At 41.3% G+C, this 17,715-nt stretch overlaps 1 protein-coding gene across 1 annotated transcript; it reads left to right on the top strand.

Moving 5' to 3' along the window:
• Window positions 1-4,706: 4,706 nt before the first annotated feature.
• Window positions 4,707-10,276, top strand: LOC145228359 (nose resistant to fluoxetine protein 6-like). Its single transcript, XM_080093396.1, has 9 exons — window positions 4,707-4,874; window positions 5,070-5,259; window positions 5,688-5,859; window positions 6,044-6,123; window positions 6,505-6,627; window positions 7,105-7,309; window positions 7,881-8,070; window positions 8,582-8,740; window positions 9,149-10,276. Exons 1-9 carry the CDS (start codon window positions 4,823-4,825, stop codon window positions 9,331-9,333), a joined length of 1,356 nt encoding a protein of 451 aa, XP_079949522.1. The 5' UTR covers window positions 4,707-4,822; the 3' UTR covers window positions 9,334-10,276.
• The last annotated feature ends 7,439 nt before the right edge of the window (window positions 10,277-17,715 follow it).

The following is a 17,715-nucleotide window of genomic DNA, read 5'->3' as shown; positions in this document are numbered from 1 at the left end:
GTTGAGTTGAATTTATTTTGCTTAGCGAAAGACGAAATAGCAACACGATTGCACTAATACAATCACCATGCCGGAAATAGCTGCACAAGCGTTATGAAGCACAAAAGAGTGTTGGGTACAATTGGTAGATAATGGCTAAGTGCAATTCAACTACACTGTATTATAAGACATAGGTGAATGTTCCGCTATGCTGTGATTTCCTTACAAACGGTCTAATAACAAGATTGGATAATTGCTTAAAGTATTCCCAATTGCCTGTAACATTGGTCTAAAAATTTCAATGTTTAACACAAAAGAATAAAAATTGTATTTATTTTTGTTTGAGATGAACATCAATTTAGAACTGTGATGAACGTTCATGCAGGCCAGCAATTATGGCACACTTTTATATAAATAGTACGACAAATATATAAATGTTCCATTTTAGTGGTGGATGCTTGGGGAAAAGTGGAGAGTGGATATTTTGAAGGAAATGCCAGATATTTGGGACACTACGGGGAATGCAGGAATATTGACTCTTCAGGCTTCAAGGGAAAATATTATTTTACATCACTGACGATCAATGTAAGAAGAAGTTTGACATTTTTTAGTTTATTTGTATTTAAGTTAAAAATTAACATTATTTTGAGTGTTGATTTGAGTTTATTTTGGTACACTATTCACGGTTTTGAATAATATAAGCAAAAAATCAGAGCCAATAAATTTGTGTAGAACATGACGATGACAATAGCACTTGTCGAAACGTAGTTATGTTCTACAGTACACAAATATATTGGCTCTGATTTTTTTGCTGAGTTTATTTCGCTTGGTAAAAGACAACATAGCAACCCAATTGTACTAAGACAATCACCAAGTCGGAAATAGGTGTAAAACGATATTTAGACTGTTTGAAGCACAATGTGTATAAAATTGTTTGTTTCTGCAGAACACAATGTTAAAATTTGACCTGGGAACATGTTTTCCTGATCAGTGTTCAGCTGAAAATGTTTCATCTCTTTTGCAAAACTTGCTACGAAATTTCAAAGTGTATGTACATCCACAAAAAGAATTTCAGGCAAACACCCCAACTGCTATTCTTGGCATGTGAGTTTTGCAAATTAAATTTCTTCAGTTTTCTTCAGTTATATGCATGGTAGTTGTGTGGCTTGTTATGTTGGTGGCATTAATTTGTTTTTGTTTTAATTATGGGTCCCCTTCCCTGAACACATATTGATTTTACTCGAATTGTTTGTTGTTGTTTTCTTTTTTTTTCTTCTTTTTTTTTCTTCCCAAAGTTTGTCCGACTCGTTTTTCCATCAAATGTGTGATGGATTTGGCTGAAATATACACATATGGTAGATATAGTTATGTAGATGTGCATCCCACTTTGTTTTTGTTGATAACCCCAGTATTTTCCCCGCTACCCCCCTAAAATGGGTTAGTTTTTAAACAGTGTCAGAATTAGCTGAAATTTGGATAGCTTGTATAGTATGTCATTTATAGGTGTCGATTGTTGTGTTCAACCCTGTAGTCCTAACATTTACCCCACAAGCCCCTAAAGTGTAAAACGTATTTGTATGTTACTGGACACCACAAACGAAAGATTTCTTTGGCGCAATAGTGTTACAAGGGCAACCAGTTGTATGTTGCTCATTGGTGGGTTGCTTGGTGGTCGTTTTTGCGCCATGGCAGTTAGGGGCTTGTTAACAGCCCTATGACGTCAGAAACATCAACGGTTGTTGCTCAAAACACCTCTAGTGGTAGAAAATTTAAACATTGGCGGATTGGCCTGAAATTTTGCTGTACTATGGATTGAGTCATTGTGGTTTTTATATATTTTTTAGTTCGTGTGTCGAACCCAATTAGTTACCCTACTAGCCCCCTAAAATGGGTAAGTTTTTTTTAAATGTTAAATAGGACATACTTCAAACAATATCTGGGATGAATCTAATTTTATAGTTTGTATTCTACATAGCATTATTATTTAAGCCCAGTGCCGATCACTGTGTTTTACCTTACAACACCCGACTTTCTCATGGTTATCTCTTGAATTGCATTATTTTCAACTTTGCATGTGCCTGCAGAAACGACTAAAGTTGTAAAAGACGGTGACTAATATGGGACCCAATACAAAATAAGCATAGGAAATATATTTATGTTTTAAAATAGGTTATAGTGCAAGGGCAAAATGTGCTAAGCCACCCTTCTAGTTTTGTTAGTTACATTTGCATGCTTGTTCATTTTTGCATGTAGCTTTTTGCTGTGACTTTGTTTTTAGATTTGTGCTTTTGCTTGTGATCACAATTGCTATCATTGCCACAGTATATGATGTCGTACTAAGTTATCAAAAAGAGCCTGCTTCATCCGAACCTGACCAATCGAATAAAACAGCAGGGCGTAAGTGCAATTTAGGGCATTTGTCAAAAAACTAATTCAGTCAATTGCAAAATAACTGTAGACAATTAAGGTGACCATGTTTTTGTGCCACTAAAATAAAGGAATTTCGGGGTCAAAGTGTGGCATGATTTTGTTTCCGCTTCTGTAAATTTGTAGCAAGCAGTTATAATTTTTTTAAAACAAGATTAAAGTCACAAATGAAGGTTGCTCTGTAATACAGACTAAACACTAAGCTTTATTGGATAAATGTCTGGCACCTTGAAAACAATAAGCCAATGGGTGTGTGTAAACTCCTTTGAAAAGCATTTTTATGCAATTACAGACGAATCCGGTTAATCGCATAATCCGTTTAATTGCATCACAATTAAAAATCCCAAACCGTCGCCCATCGTTTGTTAAGAAAATCGTCCGGTTAATCGCATAAACCGGATATTCGCATCGATTTTCCACGAAATATGTGATTAACCGGATTGATGATCTCTATGTGAAAGTCAAACAGCCCGAGTATTTGGAATAAAAAACGACGATATGATAGTAAAATCCTCCGGAGGTAATGTACGCGAAAAAGACGTAGATGCATTTTTGCATTCTACACCAAATAACGCGTTTAACGTTGAAAATGACACGTCTCGACCATAAAATATTTTGGAAAAGTTATTAGAAGATTAAATCGGCGTTCAGTGTACCGCTGTGCGATAACAAGGAGTCGTTATCTCACAGCCGTGCACATTGATCCTTTTTTATTGGCTTATCTAATGGCCAATAGTGATATAACAAGCGTTTAAATAAAGAGTTCAACATGTTAAAATTACGAAACTGGTGTTCCCGCAAAGACGCTGATTGTAATTTCTTACTAAGTGCGAACTGCACCAAATTCGAAGTGTTAAACTGTATTGAAATTTAAACAAGGTTAAATGTAAAACAAATGTTTAAAAATCTTTTCTGTTATATTGTTCATGACCCGCCAAACACGTAATGGTTGTAAAAAATGTTAGATCGCAAGTAATCACACCATGTTGTTTAGATTCACGTAGTTGGTAACGTGCCAATGATTGCCATATTTTGTCTTCTGTTCGTGACCTTGCGCAACTTATCAGGTAAAACACCGATTAAGAAAGGCATTTATTCCTGTAGTATTTGTTGCTGCTTTAAATTTTTGAAGCAACGATCACACGTTGATCACGTAACAGTCACGCTAATCTTGCAGATGCAGTTTTGCTGAGTAAGCTAGAAAGTAGCGCCACAATCTGAGTCGTTAAAGTTTTGCTAAAATCAAATATTCTTTTTGTCAATTGGATAACCGGTTATAATAGAAACTGATGCAGCTCGCCTTAGTGCCCTTGCGCTGTAGAATGTGCCGAAGTTGTAAGTTTGACCAGGTTTCGGTCGTGTACTTGCAGGTTTGGGCTTGCTTACAAATATGCACCTAGCACTTTGCCGCTTAACGCGTTGGTTTGAACTAGAAAACGAAATAGGTTAGAAACAACAGGCCATTTTACGTGTATATTAGGCGAGAGACCTGGCACATTTATATAGAAAACTACCCAAAACAAGACTAAAACGTCATAAACCGTCTTCATAGGGAAGTTCCCAAATTTAAATGTTGGGCCGTTTAGCTACGATGCGATGTAACATATCTTTTCAAATAAACCTGACTGCAAGAGAAAGCACAAATCAAGCGAACTGTGGCGTGTGCGCCAATTAAGAGTGTGTGTGTGCGTTTCTACTGTCTCTTTAACACACTTAGGCGATTGCACCATAGCCACGACAGTTAGGAAGCATGACGTCATGTATTGCGCTGAGAGCAGCAATTTTTAAAATTCTCGGCAAAAAAAAGAGAGAAAATACTGCTCCGTTGCCATAGTTGAGCGTCACTGCAACTTTGTTTCAGCTGGGGAAGTGAAAATGAGCACTTTTGTTAATGGCGGTGTACTTTAATCGCATCAAATACCCTTGGCAAATCGATGATGCGATTAACCGGATTCGTCTGTACTTGGATTTTTAATTTTTCGGACATTTACCTTAACAAATTTCTGAGGTTAAGATTTTAATTCACTATGCAAATAAATAGACTGTGCAATGAACCGGTGTGAAATTAACTGGATTTGGCTTTATATAAATCACATTATGTATGAACTGTAATGTTAATAAAGTAAAATCATAAAATCAATAACAAGGAAAACAGAACAAGGAGTTGCCATGGCAAAGGTTAGAAAATAGTTGAAAATGCCTTAAATAATCATCATTGTTGTTGCGCTTTGTATGAAATTCACATTACTGCCACAGGATAGAACACAACTTTATATTGACCTTTTCATTTCATTCAGCCAACAAACTTCAAAGAGTCGTCCTCTCATTTTCTGTTATTGGAAACACCAAACAATTGTTAAACACAAATCAAAAACAAGGAGACATCAATTGTTTGCATGGGATTCGTTTTCTAAGCATGGCTTGGATAATTTTGGGACATGTTGTTTTAACAGTGAGTGGGTTCACAGGTAAACAATTTGTTGTAATTGTCACCTCTTTATGGTTATGGTCAGTGGATAAAAATGTTACTACAATATTTTTTTATATAAGAGAGTATTGTAGTGTGTTTTTGAATGGCCCTGGTTCTTCTTGAATTAATTTTTTTACTTATTTTAGTTTCAAAAATAGCAGAAAAACTAAATATCAATGTTATGTTTCTGCAGACAATGCACTATACCTTATACGCTATGTGTTGAACTCTTGGACATTTCAAGCAATTGTCAATGCCACATTCTCAGTTGATACTTTCTTTTTCTTGAGTGGTCTGCTTGTGGCTTACTTAGGAATGAGAGAATTAAAGCGGTCAAATGGCAAGATGAATGTTCCTGTTATGTATTTTTATCGATACATAAGGTTTGGTACACAAAGTTTATTTCTTATCATTAACACAGCCTAACTGGGGTTTCAGGGAATCCTTGTTTGCAAAAATGTCATATTTTTAAACTTCTAAATATATTTGATAAATTTATGAAACGGAAAAAATGTTTGGAACCACTGTATTAATATGTAACTATATTTCCCATCTGTAATGATAAGTTTAAGTATCTATGGCCATTACGATGTTAAATTGCTTGTTTCTTAATTTCAAGTGTTCATTTATTTGGCTTTCAATTGCAAAACAAGTAAAATATTTAAACCTAATAAGCTTGCTACTTCATAGACGCTTCTGAATCATTTGGGTTATAAAAATTGAATATCTCCCAAAAGTGAAACAGAGAGCCTTTCTTATGTGAAATTACCACCTAATGTATTACTAAGTTTTATCATTTATTTTGTTTCAGACTTACTCCAGCATATGCTTTTGTTATACTGATGTACGTAAGTGTTTGGCCTCTGCTTGGTAGTGGCCCCATGTGGATGTTTATGTCACGCGGTCTGGAACCATGTACAAAAAGTTGGTGGACCAACCTGATATACATAAACAATATATATCCCGGAGATTTGCAAAAGCAGGTAATTTTTTTGCATCTTGATGCTGGAAGTTTAATCTGTCATTAATCAACTGCATATTTAGCATTTAATGTATTTTTGGCCAAATATGAAAACAAAAAGAAAACTTAATAATTCATTTTATTTCCTGCTGTATTAAGCACCTTGATTGTATTATGCTTAAATATTATACAATTTTTTTATTAAGTGTATGAGTTGGGGATGGTATCTGGGCAATGACATGCATTTTTATCTCCTATCTCCACTATTTCTCTACTTGATGTACAGGTAAGAAGAAAAACTGATATAATTTATTTGTCTTTTTGGCAAACTTACGATTTTGGGTGTGTTCCTTAGGGTTTCTTATATCAAGCCAAAATAGTGTATTGTTTTTGTAATTGCAATCCCTGCTTTGCAGAGTAAATTACAGGTGATTTTAACCATTCATGCTTGCACCACTTGGGTTTGTGAGACATGTTCCTAGGGGGTGCAAGAATGCAAAATCATTGGGGTAAATGTTCACTGAAAAAACTAAAGGGAATATAAGAACTAATTGTTGACATCAAGTGGGTATGGACAGGAAAAATACTTAAATGTCACTTTTATAGCAAAGGGAACAAGTATATTTCATCTTGATTTTCTGATGCTAATCAACATTTTTGTTTACAGGCACAAAAAGATTGCAGTTGCCACCATGTCAGCTGTGTTATTGTTCAGTTTGATAATAACAGGCACCTTTTCAAGACTCACTGACCAACAACCAAATGTTTTAGAAACTGTCTCGTTTGCACAGTATGTACACCTTTCTTTATTTATATCAAGAGTAATATATTTAGGCTTAGCATGTACTATTTAAAAAATGCGTGAAAAAGTGATGAAATATTCTTATTTTCCAACAATTTGAGTTCAGAAACCACATATTTCTTTAAATTAGTAGTGCACCTACCTTAGCTGTTAAAATTAATTTTGCCGGAAATTACTTAACTATAATGAACTGATTTCATTAATGTTTCAAAAGAATTGTGTGTTGTTAATGCAAGATGTATTAATAACACTCCTATATATTTTTGTATTATATAAGCAGCACAAAACATAAAACAGTGCACAGAAAAAGTGGCATGTGGTTTGTAAAAACAACATTTAGTGAACATATATTTTTTTCATTCAGTCAATTATGAAACTCTGCCTATTAATATTTTCCCCAAAACAAGACTAATTTAAGTCGTGTTAAGCTAAAATTAAGATTAACATAAAATGGCCTAATTTCAGATTAGTTGTGAAATCCCTGCCTAAAGATGATGGACTCATTACTGACATGTTTATTGGTCCAGTGCCTAATGACGCTCAACAAGACTTTAACATGTTCTTGGAAGACATCTACACAAAACCGTGGTGTAGAATTGGTGCTTACCTAGTGGGAATGGCTTTTGGATATCTTCTTCATGCTAACCAAAATCGTGTCAAGATGCCCAAGGTAAGTGCTCAATTTTTGAGCTGTATTTAGTGTTTAAATCAGTGTTTTTTACTATTTTGGTCTTGTGACCCACGAAGGCAATTTTACTAAACGCGTTGAGCAAGTTGCACTTACCTATTACAAAAACCTAGTTAAACAAAGTACAGTCATATTTATCTTTAATGAGGTGCCTGTCTGCCCACCTAAGATTTATACAATTTGTCACAGACATTGTCAAAGCACAGTTTGAAGGAACTGAATAAAGTATATATGTTGTTTGTAAGCACTAGATGTCTTGATCTTCACAATATTGCCATTTTTGACAAAAAATGTTTGTAAGCACTAGACAGTCTTGATCTTCACAATATTACTCAGTTAGGATGACAGATGTTTATGTTTTAGTAATGAGTTAAAAACCTGATGCCATTTTTTGACAAAAAATGCCCATATCCAGTGAACCTAGTCTTAAAACTTTTAAGCAAACAAAAAATTTAAAATGACTCAACAGAAAAACAAGGCCAACAACAACTTCCTAACTTCAAGTTTTTTTTTCCATGATATTTTTTCTACTGACAGTTTTCTTTAATTTAAGATTGTTGCAATTGGTGGGTGGATCGCGGCTCTTGTTACCAGCAGCTTAATCATATTTGGCCTTTACCCGACATTGCACAATATGGAGATGCTTAACTTGGATGTAGCTGCATTTTATAATGCAGTAACTAGACCTGTGTGGTGCTGTTGTGTCGGTTGGGTTGTGATTGCATGCACCAGTGGATACGGAGGTGAGCTTAGTCACATTTATATTTTGATTTGGCTCCTACTGTATAAAAGAGCAGTTTCATAACATCACAAGGTTGTGGGTTCTTATCCCTTGCCTTGATCACTCTTATAAGAACTAGGTAAGAAACTTGTACAGCCTGTCTTCGATCCATTGGAATCTTGATAGGTTGAACTAAATTGAAGTTACCAACACCCTGAAAAAATAAATAATGATGCAACGGACTTGCAATAAAATAGGCAGCTCACTGTCGGACTGATTGTAAGCATATTGCATTAGGGGTTGCCTGCCCAGTAAATATAAATGAGTGACAAACAAATAAAAAGCATGCTTAAAAAAACTCAAAAAGAGCGACAGACATGTCAGTGTAAACTTTTATTGTCAGAAATATTATTTGGTATATAAGTAAGGAGATCTGTCGGCCACCACCCTGTTACACAGGCTGATTCCTGTGGTCTGTTATGACATTGTGCTTACAAATGTATGGAATTGTTTTGTTTGTTTTTTTGTTTCAGCTTGGATCAATACATTGTTGAGTTGGAAAGCTTTCATACCTTTGAGCAGATTAACATATGGACTTTATCTGCTGCACCCACTTGTTATTAATGGACTTTGTTGGAGTTCAGAGGTCAACTGGCATTACAGCTTACTACTGCTTGTCATTCTTTTCAGTGGTGGGTCGCTTTGTTGTTTTCATTTTATTGTTTGTCTTTCCGAACTTTTTAGGTAATGCTTATGGAAAAAATGCTTTAAACAAATTATTGTTTAGTGTCTGTGTTCGACCGAAGTTTAATGTAACCATTGCGATTTCTTAATAATTTAGGTGAATCACAATTTATGTTTTGTTGCATAATGAATCCAAAACTGTAGACTATCATTACACAGAGGTGAGACGTTGTCAGGTTGTTTAACAATCAAAAAAGTAACTGCTTTAGGCTATGATTTAAACAAATAAAAACCTATTCAATGCAATCAAACTCTTTTTAAGTGTGACACACAAAGTGACTTATATCTAAACAATACATTTTTGTTCAGTTGTTTCTCTCTGTTTAACATTGTGTTTTGTCAACATTTTGTTTCAGGTTCTCTTCTCCTGTCAATAGTTTTTGCCTATTTTCTTTATGTGTTGATTGAAGCTCCAATTATGGGTATCATGAAAATTGTGATGGAAAGAAATCAAATCAAAAAATCTCCTGATACTCCTGTAAAGGAACTGGAAGATAAAAAATTACTCCCAGATAACAAAAAGACCTCAGGAGCTGTTTAGGATACAGCCAAAGTATCAATTTAATGAAATTGTTTCAACACTAATGTTGACTGATTTGTAAAGTGCTAACATAGGGGCCAGCAAAAACCTAAATAGCTAATAGCCATATTGAATGTTTTTCAAGCCTAAAACTGCCATTCCTTAAGATCTTGTCATTTTCTTAAGATGTGAATTTTGTAGTTTTACCTCAACGGCAGATATAATATCATATTCGATAACTGCCATTAGTATACCTGACAAAAGGTGTTGGTTCTGTGCCTACACGTTTTTTACATTAAACACTAAGTTTAAACACATCACAAATCACCACAAAAGTATCAATATAGTAGAAGATTTCTTAGATGGGAATAAAAAATTACATGGATATCTGATAAATTATTGTTAAATACACAAAACTTATATTTGTCTTTGACTATATTTACTCGGCCTTTACCCAGCCAAGCAATTGTAAACCATCTTTGTTGAGCTGTTTTATACCTTACCTAGTTTGTTGGTTACCTTCATAATTTTGTTTGTTACTATACTCAGGTTTTTTGCAAGAAGGTTATTTGAATGCTAACAGATACTGATTTCTTTTTCAAAATTACTTTTGTATCAGAATTAATACACACATACTTATATTATTTGTTCAATAACATATTCTGTTAATTTTTCAACTCCTTTTATACTTGTTGTACATTGTTATTTGTTACTTTAACATCGTATATGCATTTTCTTCAATTACCTATTTATAACAAAACCTAAGTATATAACAAAACGTTTTTTAACAGCATGTTTCTTCATAAAATACAATGAAAACATAAACTTAACAAACCAAAAATGTCAAAAAATGTTGTTTATTCTGTTAACCCATGGGTATCAAATTTTAAAATTACAATTGGCATTTACACATGTTTTTTTACTCCTGCCTGGAAACTGAAAAACACTGCTTCTAACTTCCTGGTATAGCAGTCTGTTCTCTTTTTCTGATTCGAATGAGGTAGATTTGACTACTATTTGACACTCATCTAGATATGACTAGTATTCGAAAGAAAATGTGTCACATCAACGTATTTCTGTCCTCTACGGCGCCCAGTAGTTATTGGTACAAACAAATCTTGACAGAAAGGATTCAAGAAACAAAACTAAGCTCTTTTAGCGTGGTTGTTTTTTGGGGGAACTATGGCATAACTAAAACATGTTTTTCAAAGTTTTTAGACATGTTTTGGGCGCAAAAACATCCAACTATAGTCTGCGAATTTATAAACAGCATCGGGACAAAGCAGAAATAGTTAGAATTTCTTCACACAAAAAATTGGCAAGGTAATAGACTTAGCACTAAACCAAATACAAACGAAATAAGGACAGTTTAGAACAGGGGTGGGCAAACTACGGCCCGCGGGCCGCATGCGGCCCGGCAAAGGAGTTCATGCGGCCCGCAACGCTGAATAGTATTATAACCACAGGCGTATAGTTTTGAAAAATACCGGGGGTGTTTACGTGAATTGGTCTGCTGTTTCTGCCACGTTATCATGCAAATATTCACTTGAAACAATTTCTTCGTTCGATAAAAGTAAAAGCCATTCACATTTTCAAATACAGCCCACTTTGTACTGTTGACGCCAAAACTTTGGTCACTTTGGATCAAGTTTAGGTCGTTGCAGTACATTGCAAACGGACATTAAACACGGGTTTAGAATCATTAACACAGACCACGACACTTAAGATGGATACTAAAAGCGGCTGGCTTTGTTTAATGTTGGCGCAAGGAATTTATTAACAAAAAAACGTGATGCAGCCTATGTTGCAACAAATGTTTGTTTATTTTTTTATTTAATTGTAGCGTTTCAACCAATGTTTGTGCAAACAAAGTGACAACAAACGTATTTGCACATAGCTAAAAATATACTACGTTAATATTTTGAGCTAAATCAGGGGTGCACAACCTGTGGCCGGACGGTCACATGCGGCCGCGGAGACGAGTTTGTGCGGCCGTGACCATGTATGTCAAAATACATGTACTGGCTGCCGTGACGTAACTAAAACTATTTTGCCAAATATTTTGATTTTCAAACTTGTAAAAACAGATTTCGTGAGACTGAAAAAAAGATTACCATCCTAAGAACCACATGGGCCAGGCTTTTTATCCACTTATTCTCTGCAAACAATGCGAATAAACAGGCACCGCAATCGTCACAATACCAATTATGACGTCATAAACAGTTAGCTCCGTTCAGTTAAACTTATGCACCAAGTCAGAAATTATTAATATGAGCATTTTAAGCAACTTTAAATGGTATATACATGATATAAACCTAATTCTTTACACCAGTTATTAAAAAAAAAAAACAAGCAAGCAATTGGGGGACCGTTGGTGAAATACAATGCGGCCCCATAAGATTAAGAACTTTTGAATGCGGCCCTTGCGCTGAAAAGTTTGCCCACCCCTGGTTTAGAACATCAAATAAAAGCGCAAACACCGATGAAACAGAAATACCATTAACAAAACAAAATACAGTCGCGCCAGCAGGTGGTCACCGGCGTTCTCAAAGTTTGCCTATTCGTTTGGCGTCGGCATCAGCTAATTTAGCATCACGGTATTTCACTGTCTGGTGTGAATAACCAGTCGCTTGCTGTCGAACGCTAAAACGCGTCGCTATCCGCCAACAGCGGTTGGTGTCAATTGTTTAATGCTTAGTCGTCGAAAAGCCAAAGTGTGTGAGAACCTTGTAGGCGTTTGTCACGGTGGAATAGTTGGCAGTCACGTGAGCGACAAAGAGGTGTGGTAAAGGATGGGTCTGGTGCTTGTCTCGATGTGGGAATCAGCCAAGTCGAATCTGTAATCGATTAGCAGTTCGCGCATCAAAAGACCGATGGACGAAACTTGGCAGCTTGGATTGGCCCGTTCAGTCTTTCCTCCTGCACCTCTTGTGTGGCAAAGTGAGCGTTAAGGTCGCTGGAAGTCGCTGCTTGTGCCGGCCCAAATCGCATTCTTGAGTGTTTGTGGTGAGCCCACAAACACAAAATGTCGTGCTAGCAGGCGGTCATCGACGTTTGGCCGATGTTTCCACCGGTGTTCTCCCGCTGAACCTGAGCCGAGACACCGAACAGCTTACTGTTTGTTGGGCGTCGTTGGGTGCGACTTGTGCTTTGTAAGTCGTCTTAACCGATGTCACCGGAAAACGAAGAGCCCAATGCCGGCTAGACGGTCGTGTGGAGACGATGTCTGGTTGTGGTGAGGGCTTTGCGTTGGGTGTGCGGGAGTGCTCGCCTGCGCAATTGCGACATCTCGTCGTCGCTACGTTACCACTTAATGCCACGTCGCTGACTTGCTCTTGTTTCCATGCATCTGCTCACGTGACAAAACGTTTTCCGTACGAACAATTGCAGCACCTTCCCGCAAACCACAAACATAAATTTGTTTGTAGAATTGAAAAGGGGCAATTGCCCCTTTTCTGTAAGCTTTGGGAGGTGAAGTCTTGCTGCTTCGGAGCCGACACGTCACTGCCGAGCGGGTGCTTTGCACTTTGCTTTGTGGTGACGTAGAGCTTTCGATGAGCAAGTACCATCGCCTCCTATAAAGCTACGGACCAGCTCCGCTCCTCTTGGGCGAGGGAGGGCGCAGTGCTGGGGCTTCGTGCTCCAGCATTGCTCCCCCTCTCTTGCTCAAGAAGCCGCCTAGCGGGATGTTTTTGCTCCCGCGATGGTTGGCTACTTTGAGCGGGCTTGGTAAAAAAAGAGCCTTGTGCTCTTTTTTCATTTGTCTCATTCATCGATCATCGCTCGCTACGTAAACATACTGCCGAATTTTTTGGGGGGGTGGCCGCCTCAGCAGCAGCAGCAGGGACGAGTCGAGTTAGCTTCTGTTTGCAGCGCCCACTGCCCGACTTGCTAGAAGAGAGGAGCGGTGCCGGGCACAAGGCCCGCAAGGCCCGGCACCCATCCTCTCGAGCAAGCCGAGAGGTGGGCGCTGCAAACAGAAGCTAACTCGACTCGTCCCTGTTGCTGTCGAAACAGAATGCCGTCGTTGCTCGGGAAACCGGCTGTGAAGCCGATTCCCGAGCTCTGACGTCACCTGTGACGGAGCTGGGAACGAGAATCTTTTTGTATTGGCGCACCAGGTCGCACAATAAACATAACATGTCTTAAAACCTAATACGTGGGCTATTTCAATAGATGTCCATATTTTCTGTTTGTGGTTTCCTTACCGGTGGACTCATTTTCATGCAATCACGTGGTCGCAACGTTGACACGGCTGAATAGTTCTTAGTTACGCGAGTGACTGCTTCGGCGCGGGAATCCCCCAAGTCGAAGCGCGCACTGTGTCAGCAGGTCGCTCGCCACAAGACTACTGGACGGAACTGAGTCGCTCGAATCGACCCGCTCCATCACTTGTCCTGCTTGTCACGAGCCGTTTTTGGAGCAGGCCGCGTGCCAGGCACCAGGAAGTCGATGTCGTTGCCACACCAAACTCTATTTTCGAGTGTTTGTGGTGCACCCACAAACACAAAATGTCGTCCTAGCAGGCGGTCATCGACGTTTGGCCGATGTTTCCACCGGTGTTCTCCCGCTGAACCTGAGCCGAGACACCGAACAACTTACTGTTTGTTGGGCGTCGTTGGGTGCGACTTGTGCTTTGTAAGTCGTCTTAACCGATGTCACCGGAAAACGAAGAGCCCAATGCCGGCTAGACGGTCGTGTGGAGACGATGTCTAGTTGTGGTGAGGGCTTTGCGTTGGGCGTGCGGGAGTGCTCGCCTGCGCAATTGCGACATCTCGTCGTCGCTACGTTACCACTTAATGCCACGTCGCTGACTTGCTCTTGTTTCCATGCATCTGCTCACGTGACAAAACGTTTTCCGTACGAACAATTGCAGCACCTTCCCGCAAACCACAAACATAAATTTGTTTGTAGAATTGAAAAGGGGCAATTGCCCCTTTTCTGTAAGCTTTGGGAGGTGCAGTCTTGCTGCTTCGGAGCCGACACGTCACTGCCGAGCGGGTGCTTTGCACTTTGCTTTGTGGTGACGTAGAGCTTTCGATGAGCAAGTACCATCGCCTCCTATAAAGCTACGGACCAGCTCCGCTCCTCTTGGGCGAGGGAGGGCGCAGTGCTGGGGCTTCGTGCTCCAGCATTGCTCCCCCTCTCTTGCTCAAGAAGCCGCCTAGCGGGATGTTTTTGCTCCCGCGATGGTTGGCTACTTTGAGCGGGCTTGGTAAAAAAAGAGCCTTGTGCTCTTTTTTCATTTGTCTCATTCATCGATCATCGCTCGCTACGTAAACATACCAGCAGCACCACGACTTGCTAGAAGAGAGGAGCGGTGCCGGGCACAAGGCCCGGCACCCATCCTCTCGAGCAAGCCGAGAGGTGGGCGCTGCAAACAGAAGCTAACTCGACTCGTCCCTGTTGCTGTCGAAACAGAATGCCGTCGTTGCTCGGGAAACCGGCTGTGAAGCCGATTCCCGAGCTCTGACGTCACCTGGGAACGAGCCGACGTCCGAGTTGCCGAAACAACCAGAACGAGCTTCACTCGAGCCCTAATACGTGGGCTATTTCAATAGATGTCCATATTTTCTGTTTGTGGTTTCCTTACCGGTGGACTCATTTTCATGCAATCACGTGGTCGCAACGTTGACACGGCTGAATAGTTCTTAGTTACGCGAGTGACTGCTTCGGCGCGGGAATCCCCCAAGTCGAAGCGCGCACTGTGTCAGCAGGTCGCTCGCCACAAGACTACTGGACGGAACTGAGTCGCTCGAATCGACCCGCTCCATCACTTGTCCTGCTTGTCACGAGCCGTTTTTGGAGCAGGCCGCGTGCCAGGCACCAGGAAGTCGATGTCGTTGCCACACCAAACTCTATTTTCGAGTGTTTGTGGTGCACCCACAAACACAAAATGTCGTCCTAGCAGGCGGTCATCGACGTTTGGCCGATGTTTCCACCGGTGTTCTCCCGCTGAACCTGAGCCGAGACACCGAACAACTTACTGTTTGTTGGGCGTCGTTGGGTGCGACTTGTGCTTTGTAAGTCGTCTTAACCGATGTCACCGGAAAACGAAGAGCCCAATGCCGGCTAGACGGTCGTGTGGAGACGATGTCTAGTTGTGGTGAGGGCTTTGCGTTGGGCGTGCGGGAGTGCTCGCCTGCGCAATTGCGACATCTCGTCGTCGCTACGTTACCACTTAATGCCACGTCGCTGACTTGCTCTTGTTTCCATGCATCTGCTCACGTGACAAAACGTTTTCCGTACGAACAATTGCAGCACCTTCCCGCAAACCACAAACATAAATTTGTTTGTAGAATTGAAAAGGGGCAATTGCCCCTTTTCTGTAAGCTTTGGGAGGTGCAGTCTTGCTGCTTCGGAGCCGACACGTCACTGCCGAGCGGGTGCTTTGCACTTTGCTTTGTGGTGACGTAGAGCTTGCGATGAGCAAGTACCATCGCCTCCTATAAAGCTACGGACCAGCTCCGCTCCTCTTGGGCGAGGGAGGGCGCAGTGCTGGGGCTTCGTGCTCCAGCATTGCTCCCCCTCTCTTGCTCAAGAAGCCGCCTAGCGGGATGTTTTTGCTCCCGCGATGGTTGGCTACTTTGAGCGGGCTTGGTAAAAAAAGAGCCTTGTGCTCTTTTTTCATTTGTCTCATTCATCGATCATCGCTCGCTACGTAAACATACCAGCAGCACCACGACTTGCTAGAAGAGAGGAGCGGTGCCGGGCACAAGGCCCGGCACCCATCCTCTCGAGCAAGCCGAGAGGTGGGCGCTGCAAACAGAAGCTAACTCGACTCGTCCCTGTTGCTGTCGAAACAGAATGCCGTCGTTGCTCGGGAAACCGGCTGTGAAGCCGATTCCCGAGCTCTGACGTCACCTGGGAACGAGCCGACGTCCGAGTTGCCGAAACAACCAGAACGAGCTTCACTCGAGCCCTAATACGTGGGCTATTTCAATAGATGTCCATATTTTCTGTTTGTGGTTTCCTTACCGGTGGACTCATTTTCATGCAATCACGTGGTCGCAACGTTGACACGGCTGAATAGTTCTTAGTTACGCGAGTGACTGCTTCGGCGCGGGAATCCCCCAAGTCGAAGCGCGCACTGTGTCAGCAGGTCGCTCGCCACAAGACTACTGGACGGAACTGAGTCGCTCGAATCGACCCGCTCCATCACTTGTCCTGCTTGTCACGAGCCGTTTTTGGAGCAGGCCGCGTGCCAGGCACCAGGAAGTCGATGTCGTTGCCACACCAAACTCTATTTTCGAGTGTTTGTGGTGCACCCACAAACACAAAATGTCGTCCTAGCAGGCGGTCATCGACGTTTGGCCGATGTTTCCACCGGTGTTCTCCCGCTGAACCTGAGCCGAGACACCGAACAACTTACTGTTTGTTGGGCGTCGTTGGGTGCGACTTGTGCTTTGTAAGTCGTCTTAACCGATGTCACCGGAAAACGAAGAGCCCAATGCCGGCTAGACGGTCGTGTGGAGACGATGTCTAGTTGTGGTGAGGGCTTTGCGTTGGGCGTGCGGGAGTGCTCGCCTGCGCAATTGCGACATCTCGTCGTCGCTACGTTACCACTTAATGCCACGTCGCTGACTTGCTCTTGTTTCCATGCATCTGCTCACGTGACAAAACGTTTTGCGTACGAACAATTGCAGCACCTTCCCGCAAACCACAAACATAAATTTGTTTGTAGAATTGAAAAGGGGCAATTGCCCCTTTTCTGTAAGCTTTGGGAGGTGAAGTCTTGCTGCTTCGGAGCCGACACGTCACTGCCGAGCGGGTGCTTTGCACTTTGCTTTGTGGTGACGTAGAGCTTTCGATGAGCAAGTACCATCGCCTCCTATAAAGCTACGGACCAGCTCCGCTCCTCTTGGGCGAGGGAGGGCGCAGTGCTGGGGCTTCGTGCTCCAGCATTGCTCCCCCTCTCTTGCTCAAGAAGCCGCCTAGCGGGATGTTTTTGCTCCCGCGATGGTTGGCTACTTTGAGCGGGCTTGGTAAAAAAAGAGCCTTGTGCTCTTTTTTCATTTGTCTCATTCATCGATCATCGCTCGCTACGTAAACATACTGCCGAATTTTTTGGGGGGATCGCCGCCTCAGCAGCAGCAGCAGCAGCAGCGCAGCGTGGACGGCAGAAAGCAGCCCCGCGCGTATACTACGTACGTCATGGTTAGTAATCCCCACGCCTTCGTGGGCACGGGCAACACCAGCAGCACCACGACTTGCTAGAAGAGAAGAGTGGTGCCGGGCACAAGGCCCGCAAGGCCCGGCACCCATCCTCTCGAGCAAGCCGAGAGGTCGGCGCTGCAAACAGAAGATAACTCGACTCGTCCCTGTTGCTGTCGAAACAGAATGCCGTCGTTGCTCGGGAAACCGGCTGTGAAGCCGATTCCCGAGCTCTGACGTCACCTGTGA

This window comes from Phallusia mammillata, chromosome 5 (assembly GCF_965637545.1).
Source record: "Phallusia mammillata chromosome 5, kaPhaMamm4.hap1.1, whole genome shotgun sequence".
Lineage (NCBI taxonomy): Eukaryota > Metazoa > Chordata > Ascidiacea > Phlebobranchia > Ascidiidae > Phallusia > Phallusia mammillata.
The sequence above is the reverse complement of the archived record's forward strand: the minus strand, read 5'-3'. Positions and strand labels throughout refer to the sequence as shown.

Bases quoted from the DNA above. Each gene is read 5' to 3' on its own strand.
- LOC145228359 (XM_080093396.1), top strand. From the start codon at position 4,823: ATGGCTTGGATAATTTTGGGACATGTTGTTTTAACAGTGAGTGGGTTC. The intron at 7,310-7,880 runs GTAAGTGCTCAA...CTTTAATTTAAG, and splicing joins ATCGTGTCAAGATGCCCAAG to ATTGTTGCAATTGGTGGGTG. The intron at 8,741-9,148 runs GTGGGTCGCTTT...ATTTTGTTTCAG, and splicing joins GCTTGTCATTCTTTTCAGTG to GTTCTCTTCTCCTGTCAATA.